Here is an 18,728-nt window from a genome sequence, read left to right as displayed (position 1 = left end):
CACTGTGTTGTGGTAGCACAAAAATCATGGGCTAAATTTTAGAGAGCACATGCAATGGTGAAATGCATGCCTTCAAATGGCAGTAAAGAACAATTTTTTAATGTTCTATACAAAGTAAAAAATCTAAAAAAAATAAAAATAAATCTTAGTTGACTTGAAGCTGAGAATAAATAAACAAAACATTTTCAAGAGGCACATTTTAGAGCTGCATGGTATTGGAAAACAACTGACATTGCAATATTTTCCTTCACTGCAATATATATTGCGATATAAATGAAATTTCACCAGATGACTTGATAGCTTATAAAGATTGGGGTGATTGTGTAGGGGAGTGTATCTACATAAAATATCATTTTAAAATGACAAGCATAGTTAAATACAACAGACAAAAGATGCAAATAAACAAAGATTTATGATTTTCTGGGGAGTCCAACAGCATTCAAAAGCAAAATTTAATAATCACTGTATTATAATAATAATAATAATAATAATAATAATAATAACATTGTTTAAATTTAGTACTTTAATTTTAAGTTTGCCTCAAATTCTTACATTCAGGCCTTGAAAACACATGCAAATAATAAACTTTCCCTCAAAGGTTCAAATTTGAAATGACTCCACTATGTTATATTTGTAATGTCTGGTCGACTATAATCCTGACTACATTATAGATCCCTGCGATGTGACAATTGTGGACTCGCACATTATGATATCGATGCTGAAACGATATATTGTGCAGCCCTAACTCATATTATTCCATAAAACAAGTTTTATAGATTGTCTTTGTTATAGCAAAATCAACTGAAATATTTTATATACCCAGCATGTTAAATCAGTTGTGTTAATCCATAACTACTTTGTGGTGGTTCGGCTAAGTGTGTGCCAGTTGGTGGCCAACATTTATTATATAATAATTTGTATGTTTTCATATAAGCTGCAGCTACAGATAACTACAGGACATTTTTCTATTTCTCATTTTGTATAAAAACACTGAAGGTATATGCCATTAGAACAACATTATGATGTGTGAATGATAGCAGAATTTTTATTTTTGGGTGAACTTTCCCTAGGTTAATAGTTCAGATGGGTATAGCTGCTGACTGGCCACTGAATGTCTACTGGTTGAGCTCAGAAAGAAAATCCAGACCAAGTCCAAGCATTTCATCACACTTTATCTCTGGTATTCACCTCAGTGTTGAGAGGCAAAAGGACAACAAGATAAAATTTCAAAACAGCTGCTCCAATGGTCAGCAATGATTAAGAAAGGACTACCTAAATGAAGCCTGCCAGGAAAGACACTGAAATACAGACTTAGTGACATCCATAATTAAACAAAATAAAACTGCACTTTCTTTAACTTGATTTAGTGTTGTTCTTTGATTGTGCCAGGTAGAATTTACTGGACATTGAAACCACTCCTAAACTATCTTGTAAAAATGTCTTGTAAATTGGACACCCCACATATGTCCTTTGACAGTTTTAATTATAATAGCATTACATTAAATTTGTAATTAATTACACTAATTCAAAACTGTTAAATGACAAATTTAAACAAACAACTAGACAAGCATATCTTTACTTTCAAACACATTTATGTTGCGTGATATTTTCAAAGTATAAAGTACAAAATATTTTGCTGTATTAGCAACACCACAGATATTTTGCTGTTGTCTATCTTCTGATGTCATTTATCCTTTTTTAAAGTTATTCGTTGTGCGACTCATTTTATTAGCCTACTCATTATTAAAAAGAAAACAAAAACATTTTATAATGTCAGCAAACTGTTAGGATTCAGAATTTAGGAACTTGCGTTTGATTGAAATGATACTTTGTTTCTGTACAACTGTAAGAGAAGTTCTTGTGTTAATAAATAGCTCTCATTTACTGTACAGCACTGTATTTGTTAACATGAATATGGATTTACTGCTTGTACTTTGACACCTTCAAAATTCATTAAACATAACAGACAAATGATTGACATTTCAGTAATGATTATATTACATTAAACTGCAGTAGCAACATTAAAGCCTGCGTTATAAGTTGACTATAAGCACTAGACTAGACTATTAAGAATTTAGCTTTTGTCATGATGTGGGACTGACAACTGTAAAGTAAATCTGACTGCAGTTCAGTGCTAAGGGGCAATCCTCTACCCAGAGCCACTGTTTCAGAGTCAGGGTGAATGTAGAACTTGTTGCCGCAGTGTCGCAGTATATTACTGTAAATGCTGGACCATTGCCATGGCTACCGCATGAAGATGATGGGCTGTAGGCAGCTGCAGCACTGATGCCTCTTCATACTGAAAATCCAGGTCTAATGGTATAAAATTAACATTACACCACAACAAAGAAGGTTTTTCTGGAGTGTCTGTGGTTCTCATAAGCACTTGCACTATTTCACTATTTAGAGATGACTTGTGTAAATATGCTGCAAGGCAGTCTTATTGAATTACAAGTAGTGCATAAATAATAATAAACAACTGTATTCATGATGATGTCACTTACAGTATGTTTTATATGCGAACAGTTTTTTTTAAAATAAACAGTGACAGAACTGTCAGGAAATGTTAAAGTGTATTTGAATGACTATTATAAGCTAATTTGTCTTTAAAAACAATCATACGTTGTCAAAATAGCTCTAAAACAGTGTTTTCTCTCTCCCTAAGTAGTTGTTAAACAGAATCGATCGCTACGATGCCATGTCAAGGAAGGCTATGTGCATGAGATGATAAACAAAAGCAGAAATGCGCGCAGCAGCATGCCGTTACACCTGTTAGTGCGCATGCGCTTCAGGTGACCTGCTCTATGCCGCATTTTTAGGCATTAGAACGAGCCTATGATGCCAAAAAATGATGTACATGCAGAGAGCAAGCTAAGTTTTGACACACAGTCATTAATAAACAAGCGCAGCTCACCTACACGTGTCCAATATAATGGTAATAAAATCCTGCGCTTAGAAGCCTGTTTATCCACATGCACACATTAAGAAGCGTCCGACTCAAGTTATTTGCTATCGGTATCCTTCATTACTCAGCGCAGTAAATCCACACGGTCATATCCTCTTACAGGCCCAAACACAATAACACCGCAGCGCCGTGTCCGTGTTCACGCATTCCTGCTCCTCCACTCTCTCTCATCAGCATGAGGATTTATCCGTCCAGGTCCTGAGCTGGAGATTATTCTGATGGATGTGGAGTTAGACGCGTTGACTCCGCCCCGCATATACCGCTACACTATTTACTGTCATTCCGCAGGAATAACCCGCGTGTTCGGAGGGCGTGGATTCAGGCAGATTCTCAAGAGACCCAGCAAAAACATCCGATGTGACATTTAGATTGTTGTGCGCTAGCGCTTGGTGCATCACAAACACATTGAATTTAAAGATGCAAAGTCATGTTTTGTTATTGTATTAAAATTACTGTCGCAGTTTTATGAAATGGTGTGACGAAACAGACACGATGCCAAAGGATTTATAACTGTATGACGTGGATGACCTCAGAGATATTACCGAAAACTTACGCAACAACAAAGCAATTCTACAGGAATCCGGGACAAAATAATATTCTAGTCGGAAAATAAGACTCAAATAGGGTGCAATGTGTTGTTTTGGTTGTACAAATAGATATTTGAATATTAGCATATTGGAAAATATTATATTTGTATACAACAATTGTTATATTATAATATTAACTATTTAAATATGTAGACATGTAAATGATTAATATTATAAATATGAAAATACAGTAAATAGGCTGAAATAGATATTGCTATTATTATTTTATCCTATATAAATAAGATACAATTTTATTGGTATATTTTTATTTTATTTATTTATTTTTTATTCATTTTTGTTTACAATTTTTGATTTTGACTTTTTTATTACCCACTGAATAAAGACCATGATACACATACAGTAGGCTGATGATGTTTGTCATGTCCTTTTTGTGTTTTGAAGGACAGTGCAGTATGCTTAACATTAATATACTCGATCACTTGATATATAATGTCTGTACAGTATGATCTATGTTGTTACCTATAGTTAGTTGTGTGAATAAAGGGTGAACTGGGCTGCAGGCAAGAACGGCCTAACAGACCACAAGACCATAGATGTGTGTGTGCGTGCGTGTGTGTGTGTGTGCGTGCGTGCGTGCGTGCGTGCGTGTGTGTGTGTGTGTGTCTAGTATACATTTCAAGTATAAAATAGCTATGTTTTTTTAATGTGCAATTTATTAAGCTTAAAGAAAGCATTTGCTGACCGAAAGTCTTTGTGTTTACTGTAACTGCAGTGCAGAGTGTCAAATTCAAGGCTACTTATGACTCCTGTAAATATAGACCATGTCAGAGGATAGGATGTGTCCGTGTGTGTGTGTGTGTGTGTGTGCGTGTGTGTGTGTGTGTGTGTGTGTGTGTGTGTGTGTGTGCGTACGTGTGTGCGTGCGTGTGCGTGCGTGCGTGCGTGTGTGCGTGTGTGTGTGTCATGTCTCAGGGTAACTCAGACAGATTCTTGCAGAGACTGTTTTGGATGATGCTGATTTAATATGCTACCATATATACACATATCCCCAACAACAGGTATCAATTAATTCATCGTTTTATTTGCACAGTTTGGGTACACTAATTTCTATAAGCTACAGTACAAGTTCTAACACAGTGAATGTAATGACAGAAATACGTTTCACAAAACCAATTTTCAGAAATATAGTAGTATTTTTTAACAATAAAAACAATATTTCAGACACTCAACAGATTATATTTACATGGCTGTTTCCTCCATTGATTCATTCCTGATTAAATTAGATTAGTATAGATATAATTTCAAGATTAAAATGACTAATTTTACTTTTAAACAAAGAGTTGCTGTTTACACTACAATGATTGTTTCTGTGAACAAAACAAACTCCTATCTGATGCTGTACTAAATGAAACTTACTAATAAAGACGAATGCAATCTTAGAAAACTGTTTCACAGTATAACCATGCACAATGTTAGTGAAAATCAACAAAAGGCCTTGGATATATTAATAAATTGCAGTAAATAATACTTGTAATGTTGTGATGGATACTAAAAATAATACATTATACATTTCCTGCTGCTCATATGACACTGTTTTTTTAGATATCCATTTGCTCTTTGGTTTTGGCATCCATTAAAAAAATTATATGTGAAAATACTAGTCCCATGAACAGAAGTTCAAAATTTACTGATAAAACACAACACTGGCCTATAATCAGATGCTAACATGGGGGACATCTACAAACACCTTATACTTCCATCAGCCTGAGTGGGTTTGGGGTTGGACTGGTGTTACAGATCATCAGACTCAGGGATCTCAAAAGGCTCCAGAGAGACGGTGGGTAAAATGAGAGGTGTGCCTTCAGAGATCCACCCCTGGGCTGTCCTGTTGAAAGTGGGCCGCTTGGCTGAATGATCCTGAAGCTCAGGGTATTGAGGAGCATTCAAGTCCATCTCTGGAAGCTTAAAGGTGATTCCTCGTGGAGCTTTTTCGAAACCGCCAAATGGTGTAGCAACCCTGAGAAAGAGAGTTTTAATTAGTGAAGCATCTCTACATGTGATATATTCTACTGTTTCCAATAAAAAAGTATATTTATTTAAATGATATTTTTAATATTATAACTAAATGATGTACTGTTTTGTATATTTAAAATACACTGACAACCACCACTTAAATCATAACTGGCTATAAACAAGCTTTTTCCGTAAGCTGAAGTAAATGCAGAAGATCAGAAAGTGCCATATTTACAAATACTAAACAGATATAATTGCAAACATTTAAACATCAGCAGCAAGATTTAACATTAAAAATCTTCATATCTTTAAAAAAAAAAAGATAAGAAAAATAATTAGATAATATTCAATAGCTTTAACACAATATTAGATATTAAGTGACACGTTATTTGCTTATCATGTTTTGCCCTCTGATAAATAGACTGTAAGCTGACATGTTTGTTATATCTAAAAGATGTAATGGTAACAGTAATTAACTGTATGATAACTGATGACAAATAAGTTTAATTAATTTTTATTTATTAATTTAGTTGTTTGTGAATAAATATTTTGCTCTATAGTAACTTAAAAACAAAACTTTGTGCTGTAAAGTTTATATTTATTATATGTATATATTCATCACTTTATATTTTAAATAAAATTGATCAGGTAATGATCAATGGTGTATATTTATATCATCACAGGTATATACGAGGTATATACAGCAGAACATAATGATGATGATGAAGATGATCATGATGATGATGATGATGATGATGATGATGATAATGATGATGATGATGATAATAATAATAGTATTAATAATAATAATACTGATGATGATGATAATAATAATAATATTAATTAGAAAAAGAATAATACTGATGAGGATGATGATGATGATGATAATGATGATGATGATAATAACAATAATAGTATTAATAATAATAATACTGATGATGATGACAATAATAATAATATTAATTAGAAAAAGAATAATACTGATGATGATGATAATAATAATAATAATAATATTAATAATAATAATACTGATGATGATGATAATAATAATAATATTATTATTAATAATGATGATGATGATGATGATGATGATGATGATGATGATGATGATGATAATAATGATAATAATAATTAATGATAATACTACTAATAATGATGATGATGATGATAATAATGATGATGATGATGATGATGATGATGATGATGATGATGAAATCTTGATGAATGCCATTGTCATCAGTTCCTTTATAAAACAAAATTGGGATATATGGATATAGAGACTGCACCTCTTGTTCATTTCCTCAGGATGGTGCTGTGCTGCTCAGATACAATACATCATTAATGGACTAAATGTTGTATGTCCTCCTTGGCAACTATATAATTTTTAACAGTGTCTCATACATAAAAAAATATTACAATGTGAACTGCCATTGACTATTTAATGAAAAATATGATCACTAAGCATGCATAACCTTTATAACAATGTAATAGCATTTTATGTAAATAGATCAGCATATTTTATAAGAGAATTCTGTTGAAAGACTAAATTCTTCTAATACTTGGGTATATGGTCAAATTGGGATTTTCAACAGAAAAACATTGAAGAAACTAAGATTAAAATCGTTTTTTTAGTTTTTTTTTTCACTTTTTGAGGCGAGAAAATTAAGTTTTTTCCTTTCAGTGTTAGATTATGGTGATGTGAATGAATGCTGAAAACACTCCCAACTTTCATTACTTTTAACTACTGTAAAGGGAAGAATCTGCACTTGTTATGATTTATTGTCTACATCAATTTTTTCTTATGATATTTATTATATCAGAACAGAGCAAATTTTGTTTGTCTTCTGTTTTAATGTGAAACTATTTGTGCTGCCATTTTGGCCAAGACACCTTGTAAAAAGAGATCTAGAACTATCCTGATAAAATATATATTTTTATAAAAATTTTTATGAAACAAAATATTATACTGGCGACGCAGTGGCGCAGTAGGAAGTGCTGTCGCCTCACAGCAAAAAGGTCGCTGGTTCAAGCCTCAGCTGGATCAGTTGGTGTTTCTGTGTGGAGTTTGCATGCTCTCCCACAAGTTTGTGTGGGTTTCCTTCGGGTGCTCCGGTTTCCCCCACAGTCCAAAGATATGTGGTACAGGTGAATTGGGAAGGCTAAATTGTCCATAGTGTATGAGTGTGAGTGAGTGTGTATGGATGTTTCCCAAAGATAGGTTGCGGCTGGAATGGCATCCGCTACGTAAAACATGTGCTGGATAAGTTGGTGGTTCATTCTGCTGTGGTGACCCCAGATTAATAAAGGGACTAAGCCGAAAAGAAAATGAATGAAAATATTATCCTTTTGTTGAAAACAGTATTCACATGTTTCTGGTGTTTCATGATGACCATAAGAAACAAAATGCAGTACCTATTAAAGCTTTTGTAGTCAGGCAGCTCTACTTTCAGTTCAGGCACTGGCATGTGAACTTTAAGTGTGTCAGCCAGCGTGGGGTCATTGATGATGGCCTCTTCCCAGGGGGAGTGGTAGGATTTGGGCATAGCTGTGGCATTGAACCTCTCTGGAGGAATGTTTGTCAAAGGACCTCCATATCCTGAGAGAAAAATACAAATAAAAATTATGTGGATATATTAATGAAGAGATGAAGGTTTAGATACATTGTAGTTCTCGACAGTTGTAGTTCATCTTGTGCAGGACACACAATATAAATAAAAATGAGTTGACCGAAATCATAATGAATGGAAAGGAGCACAAGTAAATCAGGTAGATTAAAACTGAAATAAAACAAAATGACCTACAATTCAAAAAGCCAAACAAATGCAAAATGTTTGTTTTGATTCTCGTGGAACAATGTCCTTTTAAAGATTGTCACAAAGCAAAATCAGCAGGCATTTACTGAACATTCAAACAGACAAGCACACCCCTTTTAACCTTTTTAAAGTTACTCCGAGTGATTCACTCGGCTAGAAATAGTGAGTTGGGGTTGGCATGTGCTGTCACTATCATGTTCTCTTTTCACTCGCTCTGATTCCACTGCACTTGCTCTTTCAAAAACGATACAAGGCTTTATAAGCATCTCACAAGCTATTGAGGGTGGATAATAAGCAAGACTTAAGCAAACCTCCTGACTCATCAGCCATTACAAATATACATTACATTTATATTTTTTTTATGAGCTTGCTCTGTCCAACAATTTAAGCAATGCAAATGTGTATGCCCCTTTAAAACAGAGTTGAGAATTTATTTAATTCACTCATACAGGCATTTATAAATTCATTTTTGGTCGTCTTTGGTAGTATTTTATCTTTCTTGTCTCCTACACTGTAAAACCCAACAGTCAACTTTATCAAATAAAATGAGTGTAGTTAACTCAAAATGTACTGAAAGTGAATTCTACACAATTGAAAAGAGTTTTGATTTCAGTGTTGAAGGTATTGAATTGAATTAAATACCTCATTACTTCAACTTAAATGGAGTAAGTTCACAGTATCTAGATTAGTTTTTTAACTCAAATGGTTTGTAGCAGTCGGTTTGCTCAAACGGTTTGAGTTGCGCTAACTTTTTGGGTTTTACAGTACTCAATTGGTTTGAGTTCTCTTCATTTATTGGGTTTTACTTTCCTCAAATTGCTTCATTTACTCAAATGGATTAAGTTCACAGTGCTGATTATGATTCATTTTTGAACTTAAATGGTTTGTTGCAATCGGTTTCCTCAAATAGTTTGAGTTACCTTAACTTTTTGGGTTTCACAGTGTACTGTACATTTCATTTCTGACTGTGAAACAATGGCCTGACTCAGTGTTTCCAACTTAGAGATAAAGTAAGTAATGTGAAATCAATTTAAAAAAATGCAAAATGAGATTCATTTAAAAAAATAAGTCTCATTGTAAGCATGGTTACAAAACAGGGCAGTGGGGATAGAAATTTGTAAAGAACCTTTGATTGCTAAAAGGTCTAATTTTACTCCTTATTTGAGGTATGCAATCTGAACTGTCATATCAGGAGTAATACAGCAGTTTTGGAACATATTCCATAAGTCCACGCACTACAAAATGAGATCATTGAAAATGATCAGACAGTGAGCCGTTCTAAAGTTACTGAAGCAGACCGTCCAGATAGAGACCAAAGGGAGAAGTTGGTCATTCCTATTTGTAATTTATAAAATATTACATCTTTGCAATGTTTCTATTTCAATCAAGTGCCACAAAATGGCAAATCATCCATGAAAGACAAATACATGGAAGGTAATGTGGGCAATCAGTTCAACACCACCGATAGAACTGGTTTTCTTTTTCAGCTCTGGATAGAGAGAAGATCTTATCATAGAGTTTCTCTAACTTTAAAAGTTAAACATTCGGATAATAAAGTGTCATGGTTTGAGCATGTTTTCTGCAGCAGGAGTGGAGCATCTTACACATCTTAAGATTACTGTGATTTGTTAAAGCAAATTTTTTGTATCATTTAACTATGGTTCAAACTATAAAATTTAATTTAATTTGAAAGTTTTTTTCATTTTGTCACATGACATGTAAACTGCTGTTTAAAGTTAAAATTTTACTTCGAGAAGTTTTTAGGCAGTTGCTTTAAGACAAATTGAATAAAACAGGTTATAATCAGGTTATATTTTTTCCCACAATCCAATATGAAAATGTACTTTGACTGAAAGACACAGTAATTTCAGTTAGTAGTACTTTGTTAGTGTACAACTATAACAAAGTATGCAAATTATCAGAAGTTTCTTTGGAAACATGTGGTTCCTTGCCATATGTTCATCACCCACCCAATCAGCCAGACATTTGCATGCAGGGCAATGAACCCCATCACACAACAAAACAGGTAAAGCAGTTCCTTCAAAAAACTTGAAAACATTCAAATAATGAAACAGCCAGGTAACATTTTTGGTCTAAACCTGATTGAAAATCTCTGGAAATTCTTGGGTGGAAAATTTATTGCTGGGAATTTCATTCGTTTAGCACACGCCATACTAATGTCCTATACTGATGTATACTTTAGGCTTTAGTAATTCATAATAAACCTTTTAGAATATAGTATTTGTTAAGTTGTACGTTTCTAAAACAGAATATATGTTTGTTACCTCATTTTAATATTACCTGTTTTTATTTTGGTCAAATTTGGGCACTCAAAATGAATATGAATAATGGCACAATTATCCTGAATTAAAACTATAGTATGATATAATGTGTCAAAAATGGTTGCTTTTGACTTACCTGGTGCAATGTCCTCAGGGTTCGCTGGATTTCTGGGATCTGGTGTATTTGGTGGAGTTTTTGATGCAACTCCTTTGTTTTCTGAGTTTTCAGCATTAGCTTGATTTTCATTCTGAAATGAAATGCTAATTTAAACTGTGTGCACTGAATTTCCAACATTCATCTTTGACATCAGCTTTCTGCATTGTGCATTGTAGTAAAAGGCATAAAAATTGTTGTATTCTCTATTCTAAACAGCTTTATAATATAAAGTATACTTCACACTGTAAACAACATAGCAAGAAAGTTTTTTTAGACTAAAGCATAAAATGAATCCTAAGCCCTAATAGTCCTAGTCTGATTTGCATTCACACTGTCACTGTCATTTTTGTTAAAGAACTTATAAAACATAAAAAAAAAAAGTGTGCTGGGCTAAATGTGCGCACTGTATGTGCAAACAAGTGACAGCATTTTTTATTAGTCATTTTTATCTTGTGGAGATAATTTTTTTTATCTTTCTTAAGAAAATGAATGAAATGAGTCAAACAATTGCAGGAATTCCTCTGTCACGCACACACACACACACACACACACGCGCACACACACACACACACACACACACACACACACACACACACACACACACACACACACACACACACACACACACACACACACACACACACACACACACACACACAAAATCTGCTTCGATGACAGCTTAAAAGCATAGCAAACCAGGACTAGCCATATAATTTAAAATATGTCTGTATAACCGCATTAGTACATTGCACTAATTAGTGCACAGTGCAAGGACACTAGAGATTGTTTTAAAGGTACAGTATGTAATTTTTGCCACTAGAGGGCATGTATTCACAACAAACAAAGACATAGGCTGTTTCTCTGTATGCGTTTTTCAGTGATCCTGCGTGTTCTAGTGTAACGTCTTCATCAACTGTTAAAGTTCAGTTCCAATACTCAAGACCGCAAGAACAGAGGATGCGTGAAAGTTCCCTGATATCGAGGACGCATCGATGCAAACTTGAGCACAAAACTCGCTCGAGAAGTCCCAGAAGTCTTTGCAGATAAATAAGGAGGTGGGAAGTGCAGCATTTCATATAGATTTATTAATTAAGTTAAGAGATTTAATTTATTTACCTCAGGAGTTTCCCTAAATGAAATGGGGAAAATAACATTACCATGAATATCTTAATAAAGGCATGAACACATTAAGGGTGTTTATTTGCTGAAATTAAAATTAGTTTTATTTGTATTGTGCAATGTATATTTGTAAATTCTTTATGCATAGTATATATATTGAAAAGGGGAAAAAAACAATAAATCATTGTATGAATGCTGTAATGTTTAAATAATTTTCCATTAAAAACGTGTGAGGGTCTTGTGACCATCAGGACTCATTCCTCATTCCTCACAGGACGCATTCTCTGTTCTTGTGGTCTCCCGAGTTGGTCCTTTCGAGGTAACTTGGCAAGACAGATCTCCACAAGAACGCAAGTGTGTTCTCTACGTTCTTGGAATTGAGAAACAGCATGTTTGATGACGCTTTGTGAAATCATTACATGCAACTGGACTGCTGCAGAAATCATGTTCATGGATGACTTAAAGTATTAGTGTTAGAGTAAGGTCGAAAGCTCAGCACAGTTTGCAGTTTGCATTACGTGCAGCACTGTTTTATCATACTTAATGAATTTCAAGGTTCAGTTATAATGTTGCTCCTTGCAGTCTAATGAAATCGAGGGCATATGATGACATTTGGATGGCAATACAGGACACAGTCTGTCACTAGTTAAAATTGCTTATTTCTTTGGATTTTAAAAGTCTGTAACATTTGGGATAATGTTGTGTACGTACATAAATCAGCAAAATATATAATTCTGTTGTAGTGTTTTTTTTTATTTTTTATTTTAATTAAAGAATCTTATATATTGTGTCTTTAATCAAAGCAAAGCCCTTGTTTTAAACAAAGCAAACCTGTCAGTAGTGAACAAACCTATTGACCTTATTCTTTCACATAGGAGCAGGTGCTGCCATTGAAACCTAATTGATTTATAGACACAGCCAATTTTGCTGCTTAATGTGGCAAACTGGTATTTGCTTATTATTTTCTGTAAAGCTGGTATTTGCTATATTATTTTCATTTTCAATTATAGTCATAAACATGTTTGTAAACCAAGCGGTTTGACCATTTATAAATGCAAATGAATTGGAAATCCTAAAATAATCATACAGTAAAGATCTTACTTACTGTAAAATTCTTAGAAACACTTATATATCAATATGATTTTCACAGCCAGAGTGATGGAGATTCAGTGATTTAAAAAGTAAATGATTCATAATTTATTACAAGCATTTACTCAAGAATTTTTTTTTTTGTTTGTTTGTTTTTTAGAGTTGCTTTCTTTCACCATTTATTATAGGTTTATAGCCTGGGGTATATATGCACAGTATACATATCTTAATTATATATCCTTTGATTGAAACATTCCTTTGACAAAAACACAAGATATAATTTATAAATAAAAGCACAGCGGTGAGAATGGGCACACACAAACACACACACGTAGACAAACAAACAATGATAAATGTTGTAGGTTGTCAGGGACGCATGGCAGTGCTGACCCTAGAGAAGGAGCATGTGGAAGGACACTGGGCACGTGGCATTTGCTATCTTCCATGTGTGGCTGCCATTCATTCAGCTCAACACATGCTTGCTTTATCAGCCAACAAAGTAACCACGCATACAGTAGCGCAGACAAGCAAATACAACAACAGAACAGTTCAGCTTTACTGGTCTCAATATCATTGGTAATCTGCCAATTAGAACATCAAATTAGATCTTAGTCACTTTTATCATGTGAAAAGGTGTTGTTATTATCAGTGTCATAATATGTATTACAATAATTTGTATCCTTTGAACTGGCTCATAACAATTTGTTATGCACAACATACAGACAGGCCAGTGTGTTTGTGTAGCTGCTACTTACATTAAAAAGCGCATTGGCTTCATTCTGAATGCTTTCAAAGGTGTATTTCTCTGATCTCCGTTGTCGCATTTTAAAAAGACGTGATCCTCGGTTTGACAAGAGGGAAAGTTCCTCCAGCATGATGTCTTTTGGGGTGGAAAGTTTCTTTCCCAGGTCCATAGTAACACCTGTGTTTGTTAACGTCATACAAATTATGATTATGCATTTATTTATGTATATAAATAATATGCACAAATAAATCAACTACATTGTAAATGAACATATTGTGTTTATACGTATGTATATATGTGCAAATATTTGTGTGTGTATGTTTAGTATGAATATTAATATATGAATTAATTTGAAAATGCATGGATCATGGCATTTTAATGAATGGTATTCGATGTGTAAATGAATGGTATTCAAAACTACAGTATGCAATGTATATTATTACATAATAAATGCAATAATGTGAGTTAATGACCTAATTGTGAAAGGTATGAAAGTCATGATGTGAATATTTCATATGATTCATATTTAAATACATGCTGCATCTACAGTATCAGGTATTCAAATAACACATCATATATCATGACATAAAGAAAACAAGAATACAAAAAGGGTGCTAGTGTCTGAATGCCTGTGTTAGACACACATTCTGTGACAGGTCACATAACAAACCATTCAGCCTTAATACTGGTAAGTTTGTTATTAAAAGGTTAAACATGCTGCTTGTGATTTTTTTATTAGTAACAGGAGGTTATACAAGGTGCAGTCATAAGCTATTGCTGCAGCAACTTTCCGTAGAGCTAAATATGAATATTCCTGACAGATTCCAAACATTATTTTAAAGATTATTTTTGTATGTGCTCTTATTGATGTTATTTTTTGTAATGCTAGTATGCCTGTACAGTATATATCCATGTACCTACTTTGTGAGTAAGTATTAGAGAACAATATGAAAAGTTTGGAGAAACAAGAGAGTAAAAATCACCACTCTAGTTTATAGATTAATCCTGTATCGGTGAGAAACAAGAGGGTAGCTAACAGTTGCACTAACAAACTTTAATGTGAATCACATTAACTAAACAAGTTATTTTAACTATGATTATATTTAAGTGGCTTGAAAATGAATCAGTTCATGTTTTTGGATAAGTTAAAGTAACAAAAACATGTTACGAATTACTGATCAAAAAGACAGAATGATTTGAATTGTGAAATATAAACTCAGAATTGTAACATATTAATTAAGAATATTATTTTTCTCATAAATCCCAGTCATATTGCACAAGTGGCTTCTTTCTTAGTGATGTTACATTTTTTTTCACAACATCAGTAATAACATGGAACAATATATTTCAGCAGAAATTACAGGAAAAATGTTGTTTGCCCAGTTTAAAAGGTTTTCTTTCCCCAGTTGCATTGCCCACTTTTCATTTCGATTAACAGCCAAATACATCCTGTATATTTATTTTGTTTATGGATGTTTCCAGCTGCACTGCACTGTACACAATGTTATGTAAATTGAACACCAGAACATGCTCTTGTAAATTACCTTTACATTAGGCTGGAAATTAAGGTGCATGTTATCCTCTTGTTTCCCCAAGAGTACAGTAGGCTAGGTAGACTATTATTAAAAAAACAATGTGCTGTAAATGTAGTTTATTTTTTATACTATATGTAATAATGTTAGTCTGTGATCTAACTCAATACAGAAACTTCCCTAATGTGAAATAATCTAACAAAAACAATGCAATGTGTTCATTGTTTTTTTTTTTTTAAACAGGGCAAGCTTTTTTTTAAATAGGAGAAGCTCTTGTTCTCCATGTTCTTTATTCTGTGCTCATTTCAGCTCCAGCACAGCTGTCCTGCCCCATCCTCCCAACTTTAGCCTCTGCAGAAATAGCCTGTGACAATGACAGAGTGAATCCACTGCTACAGGCAGCAGAGCATCCACACAAGATTATTTATGGCTAGAATGAGACTGTGGCCCTGAACCACACTCTAAATGTTGGCGTTTCTCTCTGTGATTGGCAGATATGCTCTTTACTGTGCTCTGTAATTATTTGTTGCTGATCTGAGAGCAGTTTTGATAGAAGATTATACCGTTGGCACCACCATGGACCTCATGGCAAAGGGCAGCTGCCTGCATCTTCCTCTCACGCACTGAAAGAGTGCTGAACTGTGACATGTTGCGTTAAATCAGAATCCCAGCGGTGCTGCAATACATAAAGGGCAAAGATATTTGGCGTGGAAAAAAAATGTAAGTCCGGAATGAGGAATGAGGAATGAGATGAAATGAGAAATGAGAAAACCTGTATGAAAGAATGAAGGGTGAAAATGAGTATGTCTATATAAAGACAGTAAACTCTATAAATTGGATTAAATAAAGTCTATTGTTATGAGTACAATTTTTTTGTTAATATTGATCCTATATGTTGCCTTTTTGTTTCCATCACAGAATAATAAAAAAAAAAAAACATTGCAACTTATTATCTTACAGATTGTAAAAAGCAAGTTGAGTTGGCTTAAAATTATTAAGTGAATGAATAATGTGCATAATTATACAAACAGTTACAGGTCTCAGTGAGTTTAAGTCAACTTTTTGCTTTTAAGGCAAAGTATTTATTACTTTGAAAAAGTAAATCATTTCTTACTGTGCATTTCTGACTTTCTTGCTAGTAGAATTTTGCTTCTCACAATTTTACCTTTTCTTCTCAGAATTGTGAGTTAATATCTCACATTTGTAAAGCTTTTAAAAACTTTGTTGTGAATAAAATTAACTGCGAAAGTCATTTCAATTTAGATTATATTAAACTGGCTTGAAAATTAAGCAGCTAACTTTATAATAGTTAAAGTAAAAAAGACATTTGGAAAACTAATAATTTTAAAAATGAAAATATAAACTATAAAATTTATCAAAATTAAAAATGGTGAAATATAAACTGATAATTGTAACATTAATTCAGAATTCAGATTTAGTTTTTTATAATGTCAAGTTATATCTTGCACATCTAAATTCTTTTTTTTTTTGCATTGTGCTTATATTATTTTGACCTTAAATCTAGCAATTCTGACTTTTTTCTCTGAACAGAAATAAGCTCATAATTAAAATTATATTATAAAAAATGTGCAATTACATGTTTTATCCTGTGGCAGAAAAGAGGGTTCCATATTAGTGATGGGTTTTTTTTGACTGAAATTTAAAAAAAAAGTATACCACCACTCAAAAAACACTTGTTCAAACTACTTATTTAAAGTAAGCTGAAACAATACAATTATTACGTTTTTTTTGGAACAACTTAATTGTTTTATGTTCAATGTAAAAACGATTTTTTCAATGTAAAAATGATTTGTGTTGGGGCGACATGAAGGAATTGTGTGGAACCCAGCATTTTGTTTTTGTTCTGGGTTCCACAAAATCGATTTGTGTTGGAGCAACATGAAAAAATAACATTAATTATTAGCTTTTACAAATTTAAGTGAATTGAACATAAAACAATTAAGTTATACCAAAAACCTTTGGAAAAACTTATTTTAATTTTTTTTTTTTTTTTTTTTTTTTTTTGAGTGTTCTTAATTCTTCTCTGCAAATTGTTGAGGATTAATATGCAGTTCTTGATCATGGCAATTTAAACATTAAAGGAACCAAAGTAATCTAATTTTTAGCTGTGTTTAAAAAAATCCACACATTTAGGCTTTCCAACTTTCCAACTTTTTTTTTTGCTTGTTCAAACTACTTATTTAAAATGAGCTGAAACAACACAATTCTTCAGATTTCATTGGGACAACTTAATTTTTTATGTTCAATTTACATAAATTTGGTAAAAGTGTTAAGTTAACTTAATCATGCCTGAGCACTTGCCAACTCTTTACACAGAGCAAGATGTCATATGTCATGAAGTCATATAAATCAATGGTTATGCATGAGCTGGTGACGGAACATTGTGTGCAGGTTGTAGATTGGGTTTCTGAGGCCAATCACTGCCAACAGAAATTTCTTGGCACATGCCATTCAGCCTTGCCATTACATCCTTTACTTGCTGCTCTAATCAAACACTCTCAGAGGTCATTTTCTGACATTTTCTTTTCAATGTGAGTTAAGATCCAACTAATTTGTGTTGTCATTAAATAATCTTTTTGTTAATGGCTACACAATATTAACACTCTATTTGCATACTTTGTTGTGACAATATATTTAAATATCTATATATTATTAATATTTATATATATATATATATATATATATATATATATATATATATATATATATATATATATATATATATATATATATATATATATATAATATTAAGTTTATCTATAGTTGTGTTGTTTAGAAAGGGAAATTCCTAAACAATCATTTTAAAATTGCTTGTCTTTTGTTAGAACTTCTGCCTTAGTTATCATTCTCATTTATCCTCATTATTCTTTTAAATAACTTTTAAAATGTAAAAGACACCAATGCTTTGTTATCAAAGTTTAAGTGTCAGAACTGTCCAGAAAACACCACCCCAGCATTGTTATAACGCACGTCTGTTATCATATCATCACAGCACACAGTCTCTGAAGCGAAGGCCATCATCTTACCTGTTAGAGATGCTTGTGTCTTCAATTCTACAGTACCTGTACAAAGGAAGAGGTTACTTTAGGTAGATCGATCCGGCCTGATTTGTCTTTGTCTCGCACTCTGTTCTTGACTTACACTGAGGTGGGGGTGTGTGCGGGTGTTAGTGGAACGCCAGCTTACATCAATAGGCTAATTTTAGCTGTGTTCAGCACTCAAACCTCTCACAATGCTATAAGATGGTATGGAGGGGGGAGGGAGGTACAGCTGTAGCCTATGCATGAGAATAAAGTGTACACAAGTCTGTGTAAGTGGATAAAACTGATGAAGGTTTAGTCTGTAGAACAATTTGCACCATAGACTGGGATTTTTTGGGCTGATTTCCATAGTTTCCATCATCAAACGTTTACTCAACCTTCTCTTGTGACAAACCTGTTTTAG

At 33.2% G+C, this 18,728-nt stretch overlaps 2 protein-coding genes across 3 annotated transcripts in view; both read right to left on the bottom strand.

The window, feature by feature from the left end:
• Nucleotides 1–3,267, bottom strand: part of usp53b (ubiquitin specific peptidase 53b) — a 50,927-nt gene extending 47,660 nt beyond the window's left edge. The window contains exon 1 of the mRNA XM_056459395.1: nucleotides 2,915–3,267. The gene's annotated coding sequence lies outside the window, so the exon portion shown is untranslated. The remainder of the gene's footprint in view (nucleotides 1–2,914) is intronic.
• A 1,307-nt stretch (nucleotides 3,268–4,574) lies between these two features.
• On the bottom strand, nucleotides 4,575–18,444 carry myoz2b (myozenin 2b). 2 transcript variants are annotated; one of them, XM_056459374.1, is made up of 6 exons: nucleotides 18,311–18,444; nucleotides 15,827–15,939; nucleotides 13,742–13,908; nucleotides 10,758–10,869; nucleotides 7,939–8,122; nucleotides 4,575–5,530 (listed from the first exon to the last, which is right to left on the bottom strand). In XM_056459374.1, the coding sequence occupies exons 2-6, from the start codon at nucleotides 15,909–15,911 to the stop codon at nucleotides 5,305–5,307; spliced, it is 774 nt and encodes a 257-aa protein (XP_056315349.1). In that variant the 5' UTR covers nucleotides 15,912–15,939; nucleotides 18,311–18,444; the 3' UTR covers nucleotides 4,575–5,304. The 2 variants fall into 2 exon arrangements, with proteins under 2 accessions (XP_056315349.1, XP_056315358.1); XM_056459383.1 differs by lacking the exon at nucleotides 15,827–15,939 and having other exon boundaries at nucleotides 18,311–18,443.
• Nucleotides 18,445–18,728: the final 284 nt, after the last annotated feature.

The sequence above is a fragment of the Danio aesculapii genome, chromosome 1 (genome assembly GCF_903798145.1).
Source record: "Danio aesculapii chromosome 1, fDanAes4.1, whole genome shotgun sequence".
Lineage (NCBI taxonomy): Eukaryota > Metazoa > Chordata > Actinopteri > Cypriniformes > Danionidae > Danio > Danio aesculapii.
This window is presented reverse-complemented; position numbering and strand designations above follow the sequence as displayed.

Excerpts from the sequence above, each read along its gene's own strand:
- myoz2b (XM_056459374.1), bottom strand. The coding sequence starts at position 15,911 with ATGTCACAGTTCAGCACTCTTTCAGTGCGTGAGAGGAAGATGCAGGCA. Across the intron at positions 13,909-15,826 it reads GGTCCATGGTGGTGCCAACG|GTGTTACTATGGACCTGGGA; the intron begins GTATAATCTTCT and ends TAACAAACACAG. Across the intron at positions 5,531-7,938 it reads GACTACAAAAGCTTTAATAG|GGTTGCTACACCATTTGGCG; the intron begins GTACTGCATTTT and ends TCTCTTTCTCAG.